We start from the raw sequence: 14,992 nt of genomic DNA on the forward strand, positions 1-14,992 counted from the left end.
ATAGAGTACGATTTATTTAGTGTGTGATACTTGTATGGAATGACAAGACACATGCAAAGTGTGGTAAGGTGTATCATATTTTCACATACAAGTTAATGTAGCACATAAGCAGTATTTGGAACTTTAAAACAATCTACAATAGTATCACACACTTCATGGTACCTGAAAGAAATGTAAGATAGGTACAAACATGGTGTCCTGAGCTCACAAACAATCAAGGATAATATCATCAGTGGCAACTCTCTGTCTCCATAACCTCTTTAAAGTCAATAAGGTAATCATATAACAGGTGTTGTCATACATGTATTAACTAAAAAATTGGAGTACAGCTTTATATTTACACGCTACAGTATAAATAATGAAATGAGAAGTAAAAAATTTGTTATAAATCATTTACTATTAATTTGTTTTATTCAATAATTGAGTCCTGTTCCTGACTTGAATACAGAATGACTATTTGGTTTCAACTACAGATGATTGCCCAATAACCCCACAAATTCTCCAAAAGATAATATATCTTAAGATGGTTGTTTGACAAGTGCTGCCAAATATACATTATGGATGAAAAGTGAAATATCATCCACCAACCAGACATGTACATTCAATGTTAGTTATTGTGAAACAGCTCAAGCAGCCACAAGGAAAATGGCTTTAGGCTGATGTATTATTTTATTAGCTAACTGAGGCATTCACAAGAAATGCTCCTAATACATTATTAGCTGTGGTGTAAGTTGGGCAGCACAGAAACCTTTCTACCAAGGAGTGCACTGAACTAGATTATTTCCGTTTCAGGACAGGTGTGATGAATGTAATAAAACTTTGGTGAATTTCACTTCCGCTTGTCATTGTTATTTGGATAAAAATGTACTGTTCTACACAGTTGCAATATACTTAACACATATGGAGAAACATAAAGAATAAGATGAACTGAAAGAAGAGAATAAATTGAACAATTGGAAGATGGAAAGAATAAAAAATTCATTCAGTATGAAAACATATTTTAAAGAACATTTACACAGCATAAAAATTAAGAGAAAAACAAGGGAGTGCTTTAACTTAACATTTACAATAAAAAAATGTGCTGTTTCTTACTGTACTGGATGAAGGGACTTGCGTTCTGACCTCCTAAGTATTCTTGACTTATTTTCTAAGTTTTAATTGCTCCCTAATCCTCTCTATCTATACTACATACACCCCTACTGTTGTTCTTCACTGTAAGAAACTTCCGTAATCAAATGAGACCTCCATGTTTTTGAATTGTTAATATGTCATTTCAGTGTGTGCAAACACTGCAATAGGAATCCTTCCACTGGTCCTCTAATTTGTTGACTACATGCTCAAGATGGCAATATAGTTTCACAGAATCAAATTTAGGGCACATCAAGACAAACAATGGTACTAAAAAGAAGAAAAAGAAAAGACCATACACTAGCTACAATCTCTGAATTGATTATCTACTCATGAATAATAATAAAAGTCATAAGAATCATAATTTAGTTAGCAAAATTTTCTGTTGCTCAAACCAATCATAAACAACTGTCAGCTATTTCTTTAACGTCAGCTATTTCTTTAATGTCAGCTATTTCTTTAAAACCTTTTGCTTCCTGTAAATAAAGACTTAGAGGAACACCAAACAAAAAATGAGGTGAAAGATGATATCATTTAATAGGCCCTGTTGTACATAGTGAGACAATGATCGCCACCAATGTACAGTAACATCTGAACAACAAGACCTTACAGAAATAAAAAAAACTGGAAAATAAGTGAGAAACAATATGTCTCTGTAATTTAGCAAAAACATACATCAAATAATAGACAAGAGCACAGTTATGCAGAGACTACATTATTTCACCACAGCAAAACTGAAAACCAAAATTCTCAAATATTTTAACAAATGGCAGAAAGCTATAAAAACAAACATTAACATATGCACTACCTAGCACATAGAATCATTCACAACGAGCTTTTTGCCCTTCATAATACAAGCAGTAGCTATCACACTCTTCTTGCACAAGCCCACAATATTTGCACATATGTTACGAGCTATCCAGACTTGTTCCATGAACAAGGTGCTGCAACTACAATGGAGGACTACTCAGTATCCAGTATAGTGTTTCCAATGTTACACTCATCACACACAACAGTAACTGGAGCTTCAGTGAAGTTCTTGTTCAAGTAATGTTAGCAGCCTAGTCCAGTGAAAGGTTGTATTATAAGTATAGATCCTCTCTATCAGTCTCACATGTCTCTTATGTAATATTTTTTCAGATTTGCAAGAATGATGCTGTTCACATGTCTAACAGAAAGTTATTCACATTTTGAACACAGTAACTTTCTTAAACTGTTGCCAATTTATGCGTGGATTGAAGTCTTTACGCTGACATTACAGTGCTGAAAGACAGGACAGATAAGATCACAGAGAACTTTTTTCTCTATTGGTGTTTTCAAGAAAATACGCAATCCTACCTGGGAAATACTTTCGGGGTTACAGGTAGAGTCCTGCTCACTTATCGACTCTGACATTGGCTCGCTGATCGTTTGGATGCTGCTGGATGGCGGCTCATCAGGAGATGTTGAAGTATCACTCTGCGATGAAAAATTTAAAATTATTTTATCTCCAGTTTTGACAATCTTGTTATTCAAGACAACAATGAACCTTTTTTATAAAAAAAGGGAAATAAAATATAAATAACTTTTAGAAGAAAAACCATTACTACATATTAAGACCTTTTATTGCCTTACCTATAAAACAGACAGTGAGAGAGATGTAGTAAATATGAATGTGATGGGTGGATGTGACAAAATATTCAAGAAACTTTTTGTAAAAGTTATTTCACAGATTCAGATATTAATGCACAATACCACAAAGTATATACACTACGATAAAATGATAGAGCTGAAAGTGCAAATTGAGACTAAAAAATGAAAGGGCCAGTTAAATATCCACAGAAAAGAGAATACTATAGAAGTGGAAGTGATATTCCTTTATACATCATCTATCAATAAATAACAATTTGTGAATTAAATAAACACTAGATACTACATTCAAATTAATATACAACAAACTACTTTCATATTAATCAAAAAACTTCAAATATTGATGTTTTAGACTGAAATATAATCTTAAGGGCAACCAAAGTATTGACACAGTTTTTGGAGAAAAAACTCCGTTTTCATGCATTAACAGATTATATAGCCAAGCATTTGTGTTATCACAACTCAACCAACAAATTAAACAGTTAGTGACCAAATAGTGCCAGAATACATTACAATACTAAGCATTCACAGTCACAGTATGAATCATTCACTGGATATATTTCATAGCTGTGAAAGAATATTGTTTCCAGCTCACATGTTTTTACCAGCAGGTGACAAATTTGTGAGTGGCAGAAAGAAACAGAAAAAGAAGTAACAGTTCTTCTTAGTACAAGTTGCAGGAAAGCAAATAAAAGTATTTCAAGAGGCACTGAATTTGCGTAAACATGCTATTAATAAACAACAACAAGAAAATCACAAACAGTGTTTCAAACACAACATCACATTTACGAGTACATTGCAAGCACTTGTACCTCCGATACAGGGGCCAGGGGCCCAGTGATATTTTTCTGTTCAGTCTGCTGAGGAGATAACAGTGAGCCATTGGCTGAGGAGGGTGATGCTGAAGAGTCAGAGATTCTTCCCTCAGTATTGTCTGCTAACAACTCGTCCACCTGCGACACCATATCTCTGATTTCAGATTTGACCTCACTAGTCATTTCAGCAGTCATTTCCTTTATGTAGTCAGCCACATCGGCAGTTGTTAAGAAAGCGACATTGTCTGCAGGTACACCTTGTGATTGTATTAGAGTAGTTTTTAGGGTTTCTCCAGGCACCTGGGGTGATGTTATCTGCTGTGGAGACTGTTGGACTAGTATTTGCTGTGGTGGCGAGTGTTGCAGTAACAGCTGCTGCGGAGATGTCTGCTGCAGTAAAGGCTGCTGTACATGGGACTGCTGAAGTAGTAACTGGTGTGGAGGTGACTGCTGAAGTAATAGCTGCTGGGGAGGTGACTGCTGAAGTAACAGCTGCTGGGGAGCTGACTGCTGAAGTAATAGCTGCTGGGGAGGTGACTGCTGAAGTAATAGTTGATGTGGTGGTGATGACTCAAGTGATTGTTGCTGCTGTGCCGGTGGTGGCTGCTGAGGGAATACTTGTTGTGGTGGTGATTGCTGAAGTAATAATTGCTGTGGTGGTGATATCTGAAGTGGCTGCTGTTGTGTTGGTGGCAGCTGGAGTGGAGGCTGCTGGAACTGTTCCTCCTGAGACAGAGGCTGTTGGAATTCTGCCCCCTGCAGCATTGGCTGTTGTATTTGTGCCTCCTGAGGTTGTGGTATTTGGATTTTTGCCCCCTGAGGCAGTGGCTGTTGGATTTGCACCTCTTGTGGCAATTGCTGTTGGAATTGTGCCACCTCAGATGTTGACTTCTGGAGTGGTACCTCCTGGGACTGTGGCTGTTTTACAGGCAATTGCTGAACTGGTGTCTGTTGTTGTGGAGGAGGTGTTTGTGGTGTTGGTGATGCAGGAGCCTTTCGAGGCGTCTGCTGTGACTGCTTCAAGGATGAAGACCTTGTCGGTGGTGGAGTGTCACAAGAAGAACTGTAGCCATTTCCCTCACTGTCTGACAGTAATACGTCCACTTTCGAGATCACTTCCCGAATCTCCGACTTTATTTCGGTGGCGAGAGACTGCAAAAGGAAAGAAATTTATTGATATGTAATTGAGTTACTATCTATTAACCTGAAATCAGAGAGTGTCAGAACATTTTAAAAATAATCATTTTTGTATTATCAGCAGGCATGTACCCATACTCTAACAGTGTTGTTGCTTGCAGTTACATAAGATTCAGTGAAAGAAGCCACTATCCCACATGAGGCTACTGTTCAATTGAAATATATACTTATTAATTTCATTTGCAATCTTGCCCCTCTTGGGACATAAAATTTATATTATACATTTGCAGCACATTATATTCTACATAGCAAGATGGAAAGAAAAGTTATGGTTTCCCCAATAAGAATGCTACATCACCATAGTACATATGGGCATGACAGAAACAGACATTAGATCCTACATGTTTAACTAAAAAAGTACAAACCACATCAGCACATACAATACTCCCAATACAATAAGTGAATTGTAAATTCCTACAAAATATGACACACTTTTTGGGTGTCATCATCTGATAATGTCCAATGCACAAAATTAACTCATCAAATATAAAAAGAAATAAAATGTTTACTCCAAATAAAATAACGACCTCATGTGAGAATATGACTTCTTTCAGCAAGTCCAATGCAGCTTTTGGCCCAAGAATAAAAACAATAAATGATTCAAAGATCTGATGAATTTATGGTTAATTTTTTTCCATTTTATCCTGACAGAACAAACTACTTCATTATAACACATTGAGAAGTTTCTCTAGTGGCTGTTTGGAAACAAATTTTAAGCTCTGTAACACTCAAACATATCAAAATTGTTATTAAAAGTTCCCTAATAAATTGAAATGTAAGTTAATATCCAACATAGACTCCTCAAGTCTCTACCTTCTCTCTCCTCCACCCACTTGTACTAGAAATTGGAAATTATGAAGCAGGAAAATCATACTTAATGAAATGTTTGTAAGGTTCTGTACCATGCACAAAATACAAAGTTATATTCAGAAGGAAATGTCTACAAACCACACCTAGCCAGCATTTCTATATGGCGGCTATAAATACGCAGTAATAAGCAAATGATGACTATGCACCATACTAGACACTAAGCTACTTCAGTAAAGAGAACCAAATAAATTATTCTGGTGACATAGCAGTAAACATCAATTAGTGAACATGATGTGACACTGTTCCAGTTCAGTAGCCAACCTCATATAATGATGGCATAGATCACACATTCCTTGTGGTTTGTCTGGTTTGAAGTGTAATGTAACATTCTGAAGCACATTTTTTGGTTTGTGTTTAAGATGCATGTCATAAGTGTAGTCTTTTTTCACTTCCCCTCCAGAGAACTGTATCTTGCATTGCAGAGCGTAACTAATAGAAGATGAATTTCTGGCTATCCTGGTGTGTTTACTACTTTATTTTTATGCATTTTATTTTGACAGTTGACAATATCTTCTGGCTGACTGCTGTGAGTGATTGTCTTAGACCTCATTGAAGTCCATACGGTAAGAATATCAAAGGCCATCACTCACAGTACCTTAGGAAAAAGACTGGACCACATTGCTTCAATATTGTATCAAAATTTTGCACTCAAGGTGCATAATCAGAAATATATCTTCTAAAATGCTGAAAATGGCACAGACTCATTGTGTGAAGTGTATCAAAACAGTTAAAATAGTTATGTGCACAATTATGTATCATTATGCAACACAGAGACGTATTTTTATATGATAAGCATAGAAAACTTGCTGACATTTGTTCAGAACGCATCAACACCTCCTATTCACAATGGTGAAAGTTTTAACACTGAATACATAATTTCACACTTAAGCTATGTAAGAAAAGAAGCATATACACTGAAAAGTAATGCCTCCACATTATTTTATTCTGTTATCGATATTGATTGATGATTACACGTAATGCATATTACCCAGTCAACTTTCCTGCTTCACTGACACATGTTCTGACCCTCTGCCGCTAGAGGGCTCGAAATTGTAGTGTGAAACTCTATGTTGTTGCATGAAAAAATGTGTGCTGTAATCACGTTTTTGACAGCACAAATTCAAAGAGTTCATCCACACATGGAGCACGATCTCCTTCAGCACGACAATTCCAGACCACCCAAGTGCTGTGAGATCTGCAACTATCAAGTATCTGGGGTTCACTGTCATCAAACACCATCCATGCAGTCCCAACTTGGCCCCATCTGATTTTTATATGTTACCAAAACTTAAAGAACACCTTCAAGGCTATCACTTTGACAGTGAAGAAGTGGTGCAGGCAAAAGTGAGATTGTGCATCAGTCAACAAAGTCAAATATTCTACAGTGATGGTGTCAACAAACTGTCCCTTGTTGGACAAAATGTATTCATCACCACAGTGACTATGTTGAGAAGTAAATATGTAGACATGAAGAATAATGATGGAATGTTAATAATGTTTGTTTTATTGTAAAAGCTTTAAGAGTTTTCACGTAAAAAATTTGGAGGCACGACTTTTCAGCACACCCTCATACACCAGAAAGTAACAGCCTGGGACAATTTTGCCTATGCACAAATCGGAAATATAAAAGAAAAAGTTCAGAGTAATTTTAAATACATACAGTGCTACGCCTAGAGTTGTTCAACTGACAAAACAATTTAGGCTGCCTGAAACTTGAGAAGAGCAACATGGTGATTCTATGTCTGTTTTGTATTTAGCAAAAGAAAATCATTATAACACCTTTAAGAAACTAAAGGTGAAAATCATATAAGTCATTCCACTCAGGCTATTTCTGGTTAAATTATAACATCGAGCAGTTATTGTCTGATACTGAATGCAGCAAATTAACATATAAACTTACGATCAGTGAAACACACACACACACACACACACACACACACACACACCTTCAGAATTATGAGCATTGAGTAATTCTGTAGCACTGGTGACTCAATGAAAGGACTGATAAATCTGAAGACCACAAGGCAGCAACCCTTTTCAGTTACACAGTGTTTTAATATCTAGTGAAGAGCCATATGTAGTCAACAGAACTTCAATGTCAAATATGTCTCCAGTTTAATAATAGTATTAAGAGCCTTCTATCCACACTAGTCAAAGTTTGGCACAAACCTGTGTTACTTCCTGCACATATGCACGAATGTCCTCAGGACTGTGAGGGGAGCCTAGAGCACCAACCATGTCTGGTGTAGAAGTGACAACATGCAGCGGGCTGCCCACATACGGTGGCCTGTCGGTGAGGTCAGTCTGACTGCCACAGGAGCGCTGGCCTACCATGCAGCCCAGAACCGCTGCAGTCTCGGGGCTAAGTGGTGGAGGTATTGAACCAGAGCCTAAACTGTAGCACCTGGCTCGCCCATGTTCACCCCTGTGTATGTGGTAACAGAAGAACATTCCACACAATAAATATAAATTCTAAAAAAAATTATCCTCAACTTGGAAAATACAGGGTCTCCCAAAATAATGTAAGCACTTTTTGAAACTGAGCCTATCTTTAATTAAAGCAGATAGAAATAATTTTTTTGTGAATAATAATTATAAGTCAGTGTAAAACTTTGTAATGCTTCCATTTGTTGCAGGATTGGAAATAAAGATGGAGTTATCATTTGATGAAAGGATGCGGGTGCTAAAGGGTTATTGGAAAACAGAAAATGTGAATGAGGCTCCACGACTTTCCCGAGTTGAATTTTGAATACTTCTATCCTCACATTTAATAACTACATGAATCCAAGACAAGTTTGAAGTTGATGGAATGGTGTATGACGCGAAGAGGGAATGTACCAGAACGAGGAGATGATAAACAGACAATGAAGGAGTGCTTGCAGTGATTAAGCAGTGATAAAGACGTACATACCATTCACCAAAAAGTGTGTGAAGCAATGCTCTCATGAGACAGGAATCATTAAAACCAGTGTTTACAGAATTTTGTGGGTTCAGACACTTGTCCATACTCCAAAAGAGGATGATTCTGATGGATGAACTGAATTTTGTGAGTGTTTCATCAACATGTGCAAAGAAGATGAATATTTCCAAGACATAACTCTTTGCTCAAATAAAGTGACATTTAAACTTAATGAAACAATGAACTGCTATATTTGTGTGTACTGGGCAAACAAAAATTCAAACATAATTGAAGAAAAGCATGTTGATCTACCGGGAATATCAGTCTGGTGTTGTCTGTTATCTGGAGGGTTAATCTGGCTGTACTTCTTTGAAAAAATGCACAGGTGACTATTATGTAGAAATATTGCACTTGATGACTCCAGATCTAATGACAGTTTTGAAAATGAAGATTATTACTTTCAGCAGGAAGGGGCAGCACTTCACTTTCAACTTCATGTGAGAAAATTTCCCAATCGCACATTCCCTTTAATATAACTAGGATGAAGTGGAAGTGCTGTGGAATGTCAAGCTCATTCACCAGATTTTAACCCCCTTCACTTGTATATTTGGGGTACAAAGCATACACACAGTGTATGCCACAAAATACAAACACTGGATGATCTAAGAGATGAAACTGAGCAAGCCTGCAATATTGTACCATTCCAAACAACAAAATTAGTATATTTCTCTGTTCTAAGTCATTGTTGATGATGCGGAAGGCGGTCCTTTTAAGCATATACTACCTTAATGTACACAACACCAGAAATGTTTCATTTCCATCTGCTTTAATTAAAGGTATATTCAGTTTCAAAAAGTGTATGCATTTTTTGGGCTACCTGTATATCCCTCACAATACACTCAAAAAATCGCTCAGAAAGCTGTAACTGAGATTACAGTAAATATAGTTAAAAAGAAAGGGATACAAATAGTAAACTGTATTTTTTTGTAAATATGTAAAAACCACATGGTGTGCATCTAGAGAAGCTTCACCAATGATGTGTTCAAATTCCATCTATAAGCTATAGTTATCCGATATAGGTATCTACCTGAAATTCTGTGTGTGTGTGTGTGTGGTTTTTTTTTTTTTATTGTGTCTATCTACCAGCGCTTTCCCGTTTGGTAAGTCATGGAATCTTTGTTTTTAATATACATCATCCTCATTTAGATTTTCTAAGTTTGTCCATTGCAAATCCTGGACAATTACATTTTACTAATGCAACAAAACAAGCAGTTGAACTTTTCACATAAACTCAATCCATTGATACACTACCGTACAACAATCAAAATAGGTCTTGATAAACATTCTGCAAATACACAATTGCTTGTTTACTAAAAGTCAAGAGACTTCAGTCCTGTATGGCTGTTTCAGAGGTGTATTTTCCTCCCCACTTTGAATATTCTGAAGTTCTAGAAGTAATGATTACAGATAAACAATATGTCACATGTCACTCAGCACTCATTTCACTTTCATTAGCTGAAGACCTCCATGAAAAATGATGTGACAATTTTTCTATCTTTGTGGAAAATTGTTCATCAGGTAAGTGTCAAACAGCAATCCATCATTTTTTTTTTACTATTTTACATCACCTCTCATTATATCATGTGCTTCATCAGGGTGAAACCTACTGAATCTATTGAGTACAACTTTCTCACATTCTGTCAGAAAATTTATCACAGAATGAGCAAATTCCTTAAAGAGACCTAAGTAATTACATACATAGGCATGTGTTGGAATCAACATTGTATTTACACTATTCATCTCTATAAATGTTTTATACTGTATTTCTGACCTTCCTTTTCTTGTTTGCTGCCTCATTGTTTTTAGACTATTGTTGTTGCAGATTGCAAATCATACTCGAGAAACAGCCAGTCTGTTTTAAACAGATTTAGATTTTTTGAAGTTGTGCATTATAAATCCTGGATAGTAATATTTTACATGAGCAATAAAACATGCAGTTGAATTTTGCACATAAACTCTATCCACTGATACAATACCATACAACAATCAAATCAGGTCTTGATAAACATTCTGCAAATACACAGTTGCTTGTTTGCTAAAATTTAAGACATTTCAGTGCTGTATTACTGTTACAGTGGTGTATTTTCTGCCCAACTTTGAATATTCTGAAGTTTTAGAGATACTGATTACAGATAAACAGTATGTCACAAGTCACTCAGCACTCATTTCACTTTCATTAGCTGAAGACCTCCATGATAAATGATGTGCCAATTTTTCAATCTCTGTGGGCAATTCTTCACCAGGTAAGCATAAAACAGCAATCCATCATTTTGTTTGACTATTTTACATCACCTATCATTATATCATATGTTTGAGAATGACTTTCTCATGCTCTGTCAGAAAATTTATCACAGAATGGGCAGATTCCTTAAAGAGACCTACATAATTACATAAATACATGTGTGTTACAGTCAGTCTTGTATTTACACTATTCATCTCTATAAATGTTTTATACTGTACTTCAGCATCATCCTTTTCTCATTTGCTGCCTCATTGTTTTTGGATTACTGTTGTTGCAGAGAAAAAAATCATACTTGAGAAACAGCTTTGCTGTTTTAAACTTAAGAAACTTATTTCCAATTGACATGATGGAACTTTAAATTCTATAACATTAAGTGTTTCAAACAGTGGCACTCTTTTACAGTAAACTATTAATCAAATCATATGAACCCCTGCCACAAAAATTATGTTACAAGTGGTCCGCAGAATGTGCCCTTTTGCCAGACTGTCACTTTTTTCACCTTTTGTGTGAATGAGTATTGTTTCAATATTACAGAGAAATTACAACAAAAATTCTCCGAAATATATGTGTACCTCCTATCAAAAAATGTGAACAGTCATGATATTACTTCACCACACAAGACACATTAGGAAACCAGAACAAAAATCCACAAAATTAAATGTCAGCAGGATTAACAGCCACTTAATGAACTGGAACAATGAATGGAAGATTCATTAACAGACAGAATAAATGAGTCTTTCAGCTCAGGTAGCTTCCCAGAGTATCTGAAACAGGCAAAAGTTTTACCTTAATTAAAGAAAGGCAATGGGCAAGGTATAAAAAATTACAGACCTGTCTCTCTGCTGTCATCTAAAAGAATAGCAGAATAACTTACAAAAAATATAAAAATGAATTATCTGAATAAATACAATCTCCTCAGTGGAGCACAATTTTTCCGAAGTGCAGAAAGGATTGTAGTTGAGTTTAAAAATTGTTGCTTTACGCACCAGCCGAGGTTGACTATGTCCCAGGTATATCTTTAGATTTTTCCAAGACCTTTGACACAGTTAATCATACAATTCTACAATAGCAGCTAGAATCATTAGGAATAACTAATAACCAATGGCTGGTGTTAATGATATGGAGAAAATAGGTGCTTAGAGTGGAGAGAACGCAGGCCTCAAATAAGGTGAAGCTTCTGATGGTTCATTTATCAGATCCAAAATACAGTAATATGGTGTAGCAATTTCGCAGAGAATGTAAAACATGAGGAAACATATTCTTCGATGATGACACCACCACTGTAATCAGAGATAAAAATGTCAAGATTCCTTATGGAAGTAGTAAATGAAACCCACAAGCAGGTTTACAGTTGATCAGTATGCATTATGCTAATATTAGAAATAAAGAAAACAAACAGCACAAATTTCAGCTTAAAGCGAGAAAATAATATGTCAAATTGAAGTACGTAATAATTTATTAGATTGTATAATTTCCACAAAATTTTAAGGACGAGTATTGAATGTCTGTTTAAGTGAAATTAGCACATAAAGATCCCAGTTTTAACAGTATGTTATTCCGTTAGAGTACTGTCCTCAGTGTATGGTAGTAAGTGCCCTGTAGTTTCGTAACACTTCTCAGTTCACTCAATCTTTAGCTTTAGTTGGGCTTCCAACAAACTTGTTCTGTACTGCACATACACCAATCCATTGCGTACATTATGAAAAAACATTGGCAATTATTATACAAACAGCTCTACCTATTCAAACAGCCTACCCAATTGCCTTTGAAATGAAGCATAATACCAGTATTTTCTACTAGGGACTAAACTGCACAACAAATTGTGCTAGTAGATTAAAGAAATAGCTAACACCAAAATATTTAAAGACAGATTGAAAACAAATATATATCATAAATTAATAACAAAACACCTATGTGATCCTACAATAGGCATATACTACATTCGTGTAGAAAGAAAATTTTAAATCCTTGATATGAGATATGGAGGAATGCTGACTCAGTTTCAAACACAGAGAAGAATGAAAGATGAAATATAAAGACAGAAATATTGTCACAGTTCTGATGTTAGCCAAATGGGTATTGTTTGAAGTGTGTAGCACATCTAACGTGTGCAACAACTAGTGCTGAGGTGCGAATGAATAGTGTAATAGCAGTTTTGGCAGCTGATTTATTTGCAAGTACATACACAAACAATATCATTGTTCACAACATGTAAAGCCTTGTGAGACAAGATTTTTTTTTTCATGTATGTATGAATTAGCTGCCTTTTTATTATGTTTTCTCTTTGTATTAAGCTGACAAACTTAGTATCATCAGAAAAAAAGCTATCTATCATCAGAAAAAAAAGTTATCTACATGCTGGTTCATCCAAAATATGAGATAGTGTGAGATTACAACATAAATGGTTTGCTGTTAGTGGCAGGCCTATACAGCTATCATCTGCTGGGCTATGTCTGTATGGTTCAGTTTGGGCACTGGATTGCTGCACTTGTATCATCAATAAACATTTAAGTTCTAAAGTCATTTAAAGCCATTGGAGATGATTAACCTAAGTTATTACCAGGTAGCAGTCCAGTATCAAACATTGTGGGATTTCACGACATAGCATTAATTCCCTTCCATTTGCCGTAGAAAAAAAGTGATAGTGTCACTGAGTGGGAGCATAGGCATGGATGTTTTTCATTGAAAATGTAATTATAATTATCAAAATGTTCAAGTGTACTTGGCAATAAATTCCGTGTACCTATCCAATGTATCTATATGCACAGAGGTATAAATATACTGTTTTCTTCCAAATAACAGTATAAAAAACTTTTAGTTACCATTTGGCAACAGGCTGACACACAAATGACAAAGAATTTACTGGATCAGTTCTGACTGAAATGTTTATTATTTTATAGTAGTGCAACATTTTATCCACCAGATATCATTCTACAATTATAAAGGATTTGTCAGCTTAACACAGGGAAAATGTGTAACTCTATACGCACACATATAAATACATATAGATGTGATAATGTGGATATGAAAGATGGTCGCCTGTGGCCTTGTTGAAGGAATCGACCTGATATTTGCAAGAAATGATTCAGGAAAAAAAAAAAAAAAAAAAAAAAAAAAAAAAAAAAAAAAAAAAAAAAACCTAAATCATTAATTTCCTATGTACTCAAGTGGCATTAAGCAAAGTCAGTATAATGTTGGAAGTGCACTTTTAGAGGACAAGTAATTTCCGTAGTTTGGCAGAGACTGGAGTACAGCAAAGAGCAATAGAAAGGCTGATAAAAGTAAGAGACCAAGGCATCAATGAAATGGGAATGAAAAAGAGAAATACCACGTGATAACACAAAATAAATATTAATCTGTATTTCTCCCTTATTTTAATGAGTGAAATTATTTTAGATTATTTAATTTCTCGATTTAGTACCAATGACTTACTTGTATATAAATTACATCTACCTTAATATTTGGGTGAATTAATATTTCGAATGCATAGGGAAACCATATTCCACATTTTTCACCTTGTAAACAAAAAGTGCAATCACTTCTGATAATAACATCAGAATTATTTAGTACTTGAAAATAATACTTAAGATCTTCAATGCTTAGGCAGCAAAAATTTCAAAGTAAGCCTACATAAAATCAACTCTGAAATTTAGCAACTCTTGTTACTAAAAAATATAGCATAGCAATTTCTCTGCTACTAAGTTGTTATTAAGTTCACAAGATCAGGATCAACATATGAGTGAGTCTACATACAAAGTTTGATTAAGAAATATTAAATTATTTCTAACATTCAAAAATAGCCATTACGTAAGAGATGTCACACCTGTGAGATGGCACTGCCGGAGAGATTGGGCGGCCACCCGACAGCCTCGGAGCTATGCACGGAAGGCTCCCGTGACGAGGAAGTGCTTCAGGGGAAGGAGGGAGGGATGATTCTTCAGCAACTGGGGGAGGCACTGGTGACCCCCGGGAACCTCCATATATGGCCGGTTCAAATGGAACGTGGTGCTTAACCCGACGTGAGTGTCCCAGTAGCAAATCCTGTGCTTCACTCGGTAGCATAAACCACCGCAACTTTTCTGTGTGTTCATCAAACATCACACACTGATCAGCAAGTGGGTACCTCTGAGCCATCTGAGAAAAAGTGAAAAA

At 35.7% G+C, this 14,992-nt stretch overlaps 1 protein-coding gene across 3 annotated transcripts in view; it reads right to left on the bottom strand.

Moving 5' to 3' along the window:
- LOC126199316 (uncharacterized) overlaps positions 1–14,992 on the bottom strand; it is a 96,900-nt gene that overhangs the window by 52,004 nt on the left and 29,904 nt on the right. The window contains exons 10-14 of one of the 3 annotated variants that reach the window (XM_049936157.1): positions 14,664–14,974; positions 7,809–8,064; positions 4,106–4,724; positions 3,570–4,045; positions 2,467–2,586 (exon numbers count right to left, since the gene is read on the bottom strand). In XM_049936157.1, the coding sequence (XP_049792114.1) occupies positions 2,467–2,586; positions 3,570–4,045; positions 4,106–4,724; positions 7,809–8,064; positions 14,664–14,974 (1,782 nt within the window). Of the gene's footprint in view, positions 1–2,466; positions 2,587–3,569; positions 4,725–7,808; positions 8,065–14,663; positions 14,975–14,992 lie in introns of all 3 variants that reach the window. The other 2 variants (XM_049936156.1, XM_049936155.1) reach the window with 2 other exon arrangements.

The sequence above is a fragment of the Schistocerca nitens genome, chromosome 8, assembly GCF_023898315.1.
Source record: "Schistocerca nitens isolate TAMUIC-IGC-003100 chromosome 8, iqSchNite1.1, whole genome shotgun sequence".
Classification (NCBI taxonomy): domain Eukaryota; kingdom Metazoa; phylum Arthropoda; class Insecta; order Orthoptera; family Acrididae; genus Schistocerca; species Schistocerca nitens.